We start from the raw sequence: 6286 nt of genomic DNA, 5'->3' as shown, positions 1-6286 counted from the left end.
ATAATTTGAGTACGAGAAACATATTTAATGATATATATACACGTGCAAGTAAACATATATAATTAATTGAGAAAAATAATATATAACTTATGCATAAATATAATAGATGTTAAACGAGTCGATTAAACATTATTTGTATGTGATTACTTAAAGATAAATCACTGACACGTTAACAAACTAAATCAACAAAAATTACTCATGAATTTGTTAAGTTTCATATTTATTCGGAGTTAACTATTTTTTATATTTTTTCTACGAGTAATTTTTTATTGATTTTTTTTCATAAAAGCATTTATTGATCTATTGATTTTATGAATTACTTATGAATATAAATGGTAAATAATACTAAATTTTAGTGTAGTATTTATCATTATCATGATTATATATTAATAGTAACATTTTTTTCTACTCAGCTTGTTGTCAAAATTGGAGATAAACCAAGTTTGAAGATATTAAATATATGAAAAGATGATTGAGATCTTTCACAACTAACTTAATTTTGATTTTGTTGACAATTGCTAGAGTAAAAAATGGTAGTAGTAAGCTTTAAATAACAATGACGAATTTTCTTTTAGAACAAACGAGTTATTTGAAAACTTTTTACATTAATTTTATAATTCATTTCACGTTTGTTTTGAAGACTTAATTGAGGTAAACAATTCATAGAGAAAAAATAATATTGAATAATAATGTTTGGATTGTGTATAAGTTTGATAATTAGGGCAACAAGTAAATCATGGATGAGAGAAAGGTGATTTGAAAAATAATTTGTGTACTATAATACATCAACCTAGAGAGTAGAAAATAGTCACCTCATGTTTTATCAAACTTTTCTATGAACTTAAGTTAGTAAATGACAAACATTAAAGAGATATTTGTTTTTTGTATTTTGTTCTTTTTATTGGACTTTGGCTATTCCTTCTATCCACACAAATTCTAAGAAATTGTGAAAATAATTGAAGTTTGCGTGGTTGGAAACATGGCGTTAGTCATATCCAACCATAAATAGATGAAATAGGTGAAAAGAGTTGAGGCCATGCAAATATTAACTTCATACGATATATGTCATGTCACTCTTTAGTGAATTTTTAATAATAACTATAATAACTATATTTATTTAATAATAACCCGAAGTTTATAATTCCTAAAATTCATAAATTCTGAAAATATAGATTTTTTTTTAAAAAAAAAGAAGTGTTACTTTAGCTAAATTTTAAGTCCTTACAAAAACCATGTACAGTTATTTATGCATACCGATTACCAAATTCAAATCTTTTCAGGTTCAATCACTATTAAATACAATCGAAAAACATTTTTTAAAAAATTAAATTTTTAAAAGACAGACAAAAATAAAATAAAATAAAGTAAAATGTCTAGATCAATTCTGATATAACAACTAAGATAACAAATTGGTAGCAAATTGACCATAATACTCATATTTAAATTGCTCATATGTAAAATTTATAGAGAATATTGACTGTCCCACACGTTAACACGAAATTTTTCAATGTACTTTGTCCTCACTTGTATATTTTCTGGGAAAAACTTTTTAGATGGCTTAGGCTACTGAAAAACAAATGCATTTCTTGATATGAGTAGCCAAATTAATTCCTTTAAGCTATCCTTCAACCGTATAGTCTAATACCTATACAGTCTTTAGATCTCTATCATTCCGGTGTATGTTTGATCCGTCGATGTGCCCCTTCCATTGGAAGCGTGCCAGGAGCCGCTTCTTTTACGTGCCTCTTGCACTGACAATCACTCTCCAACCTCGTGAGTGCCCGGGTGTCACATGGTATATGTCCAAAAATGTGATTTTATGGTTTTTTGTTTTGATTGTTAGTATCTGCAATGTACTTACATTTTATTCAAACACTCTAAACACAACCCTTACATAAGCATTTGAGTTTAGTATAATATATAGGTTTAATAGGTTTGGAGATCCCTATATTTGGGAGTTTGTTTCAACTGGGTCCTCCAATTTTGGAAGTGATCAATTAGGTCCCTAATTTTGTCAATTTGATTCAATAAGACCATTTCCGTTAACTACAGATAACTCCGTGAACTTTTTTAACACGTGGCACGTTGACGCTTCCAGGTGGAACAGTTTCAAGTACATAGGTAGATTAAAAAATTTTAAAATTATTAGCAAATAAATTAATAAATGAAATTAGTAAACATATTAAAACGGTAGGACCCAATTGAAACAAATCCCCAAATATAGACCTCTGAACCTATTAAACCTAATATATAACTCAAGTTTATAGATTTTAACATATAATAAAATTGTTTTAGTACTCGTAACTGAACAATTATTAGGTAAATTTTATAATATAAAAGAAAAAAACTCCAGTATCAAATATTATTATTATTACTATTTATTATCATGCGTTATTATTTGTATTATTTATTATTATTATTATTAGTATAGTCCAATACTTCTATTAGTATTGATATTATTAATTGTACTTTCAATAATCTATTACATTAACTAAGAAAAACCAATATTCAAATAATACTATTTATTTTTCATTAATATATTATAGGAAAATTAAATACCTGTAAATAATTATTTAATTTTTTTATGTTATTGATCTCTTTATTTAAATATTATATTTATAACTCGATATCATTATATAAATAAATTATTTTAAAATCATAATATTAATTAATTAATTTTCTTAACATAAATTAAGAAGTAAAATAAAAAACAATGAGTCTATGTCTAGTTATATATAAATTTAGGGTAATCTTCCGAAGAATAATAACAGGCCTCTAATCATTCGAATCTGCTCCCGAATTAAGTATCAAAATTCAAATCTAATAACTAAGCAATAACGAATGAATACCTCAATCAGCTCACACATTCAAAATAATAAATGCACAAACAAAAAATGTCTTAGCCTCAAAATTTTTAGTAACGACCATAGGAGAAAACTAATTCATCCTTCGAATGAGCTCATTTATATAATCTTCCCTGTTGCCAGCGTCACCTCCTTCAACATAATGATTTCTTTTCTTCTTCAAACCACCCAGGGGAGCTTTGAGCTTGAAAGGCCATAGAAAATTGTTTGCCTCCTTGAAGTGAGGTCCAACAGTCATGATCTCGTGGATCACATCTTCTATGCAAATGATCCCATGCTTCCCCAAAGTCTGGTATTGAATATTAGGTCAGTGAAAAAACTAGCAAGCAATGAATGTATTTAAGGAGATGACTGAGTACTCCAGACAGACCTGTTCTATAATAGAATTGTCAGTCAGAGCAATTCTCTGCTTGTCCACTTTTCCAAAGCCTCTCTTGTAGATCAATTCTTTTACACTCTTCAAATTAGGATACCTGAAGTGGATTTCCAAATATTAAGAACACATGGTGCAGGTACTGAAACATAATAATCAAAGGTGGTTGAAATTTTACATACCCATAGGTAACATAAGGCTCTACCCTATGCAGCATATTCAAGGTTGCTTTGTTCACTTTAAGAAAGACGCCATTAAAAATCTGCATACAAAATGAACACATCAATAAAGACATAGTCCAACTTTACTTGGAAATTCGGTAAACAGAGAATCCGGTCAGCATCAACATCAACATCAAAATTTATGGAATAAGCCAGCACGAAAACCAGTAAAAGAGACGATATAAATGTCCAATTGGAGAAATGGACATGCAAAATAATAGAGATAAGCAAAAACGAATTCTAAGGTCACATGATTTTAAAATCAACATTTACAACATAATTCAAAATGTTCGATGGATCCTATAAACCTTCAAATTAAAGAAATTAAATTTTACATCTTAAAATTAAGCACATAAAGGCCAAGCAGAAATAATTAGCGTGCATGATAAGTTAACAACAACTTAGCACACAACAAAAGAACCCACACAATCACAATGGTGCAGTGCACTATACAATTGCAGATAGAGAAGTTATATGTAGCACCACCCACACGACTTGCACACCAGCACACTTTCACAAAATTGCACATACTTCAAAACTCCGTTAACACCATTGGAGCTATGTGTTTCACAATGAAAGTGGCTTAGTACGATGACCAGAAAGGGTTTTGAAAAAGAGTGGTTGGTGGATGAAGTGAACATTGAATAGGGTGTTTTGCAAGTAGCTTGTTCGAGAAAACCATAAGAACTTCAAAAGGATTCTGGAAAAGCATAATTTACTTGATCCTACCAAGATCCAATTATTATAGGAGGGGATTATAATCGCTTAAACCAGAAAAATGAGTAGATTTAGTATTTCTACAACACAAAACGCTATTTTAAATGCTTAAATATTAAACATGATATCTATAGAACGATTGGCAAACTACACAAAACCCATGCTTTGTTAGAACAAAATCAAAATGCATTTCCTTAGATAAGTAACAAAAGAAACTCATTTAGAAACATCATTTTTTACTCTTCTTGAGCTGCTTTGTCTAAGTTCATGGAGCAGCACTAAAGGATTCCTGTAATATATATATATATATATATATATATATATATATATATATATATATATATATATATATATATATATAACATACTTGCCCTCTCTTACACACGAACATCGAAAAGTTCAAATAACAAAAGCAATCGCTACAGCATGTCTTAGGCCCAGCATTTACACCCCTACTTCCTCCAACCAAAATGGAGTTACATGTCGGTTATCGATAATGACTAAGCGACCTCTAACACAACTAATAAATAAAAAATATCCAGTTGTAATCGAAAGCTACCTGTCTCAAACGCAGAAGCTGCAGAATCTTCCTTGTTTTGGGATCCATGGCATTGATACTGGCATTTGAGAAATCTCACGTATCAATAATAATAACAACAAAAAGGGAAAAAAAACACAATAGTATTATGATATTGTAATATATTAATTAATTGATAACTACCCACGAATCCTGATGATGAACAAAAGCTTAGTTTCAGGGTCAACATAAAACCCTCCCTTGAGCTTGGCTTCACGCTTCAACCTAATTAGTTCCTTTTGCTGAAAAAAAAAAAAACAACATACAAAAACAAATTAAAAAATATATATATTAAAAAGCAATTTATTAATACAATGATTTCAATTTCGTTTAAACACCTGCTCCTCGTATTCCTTTGCATACTGTTTGGCTCTGCTAAAAATCAATTTACGAGTTTCGGAACTCTTTTTCTTCGCTGCTTCCACTTGCTGTTTTTTAGCCAAAGCCCACTCCTCGTTCCTTTTCTCCTTCTTCACCACCGATTCTGGAACCACCGCTTTTGCTTCCCCTTCGCCCATCCTACATACAACAAGCTTTCAATTAATCATATCCGTGCAAGTAACAGCAAGTCAATGCAAATGCAAACAAATTCGAGAGCTTTTGATCATTAATTCAGAATTCATCATTCGTCACTCATCACAACAACAACAAAGGAAAACACGGAGTGACTCACTCGATGTTACGCTGCTTGCAACGGCGGAGGGGTAACAAAACAGAAATATCTTCGAGTTTTGTATATAACATAGGGTTTTCCCTCTTAGGGGCTGCGTTTAGCTTAGTGGGCTTTTTCTTCTGTTCTTAACCATTGGGCTATTATCCTTCACGATTAACAATTACTTCTTCCACCCCCATCAATTTCTTTTTGCAGCTAATCAATTTTCAAAATTAACAATTTTACTCTCCTAAAAGTGATTTTCGGACTATTAATTCTCTAACTGAATTTCAAAAAGCTTTTGAAATAGAAATTTCCTAACAAATTTTTTTTATTAAAATTTTTAAAACACATGAAATACATTCTGGAACACTTTTTTGGAACAGATTTTCAGATTGAGTGTTTTCCATGTATAGTGCGGTGCAGAAATAATTTTATAGGTGCAGAAATAATAGTTTCTTTTGCGCGTATTGAGCAGTGGGCTTATTCCTTTTGTCATTCATTGGACTTAGGGTGTTTTATCCTACACCTCCAAGCTTTCATCTTGTACCTCCAAAAATTATCATTTTAACCTTAATTAATATTATTTTAATATTTTCTCTTTCTTCATGAAGTGATTCTGCATCCCTCTAACTTTTTTTTTCTTATTAAAATCAACCTACACCCTTCTAATTTTTTCTCTCTTTTATTAAATTCATCCTACATTATTTTAATAGATTTTAAAATATATACAATTTTTATATAAATTTTCTAAATTTCATTTCGAGATTTAAAATTTAATAAAAATTTAATAATAATTTAATTAAAATTAAAATTTTAATATTATTTAATACACATTTATATCTTAATAATTATTAAAGTATAATTTTAATTATTATAATA

The 6286-nt window shown here is 29.4% G+C and overlaps 1 protein-coding gene across 1 annotated transcript; it reads right to left on the bottom strand.

The window, feature by feature from the left end:
- Positions 1 to 2704: 2704 nt before the first annotated feature.
- LOC106760796 (60S ribosomal protein L7-4) lies at positions 2705 to 5536 on the bottom strand. Its single transcript, XM_014644223.2, has 7 exons — positions 5426 to 5536; positions 5091 to 5271; positions 4897 to 4994; positions 4735 to 4792; positions 3420 to 3499; positions 3235 to 3337; positions 2705 to 3153 (listed from the first exon to the last, which is right to left on the bottom strand). The coding sequence occupies exons 1-7, from the start codon at positions 5494 to 5496 to the stop codon at positions 2938 to 2940; spliced, it is 807 nt and encodes a 268-aa protein (XP_014499709.2). The 5' UTR covers positions 5497 to 5536; the 3' UTR covers positions 2705 to 2937.
- Between the last annotated feature and the right edge of the window lie 750 nt (positions 5537 to 6286).

Source organism: Vigna radiata, chromosome 5, assembly GCF_000741045.1.
Source record: "Vigna radiata var. radiata cultivar VC1973A chromosome 5, Vradiata_ver6, whole genome shotgun sequence".
NCBI lineage: Eukaryota > Viridiplantae > Streptophyta > Magnoliopsida > Fabales > Fabaceae > Vigna > Vigna radiata.
Note: the sequence above shows the minus strand (reverse complement) of the source record. Positions and strands in the feature narration are given on the sequence as shown.

Bases quoted from the DNA above. Each gene is read 5' to 3' on its own strand.
- LOC106760796 (XM_014644223.2), bottom strand. From the start codon at position 5,496: ATGTTATATACAAAACTCGAAGATATTTCTGTTTTGTTACCCCTCCGC. The intron at 5,272-5,425 runs GTGAGTCACTCC...TGTTGTATGTAG, and splicing joins TGCAAGCAGCGTAACATCGA to GATGGGCGAAGGGGAAGCAA. The intron at 4,793-4,896 runs GTAGTTATCAAT...CTCAAATGCCAG, and splicing joins TTCATCATCAGGATTCGTGG to TATCAATGCCATGGATCCCA.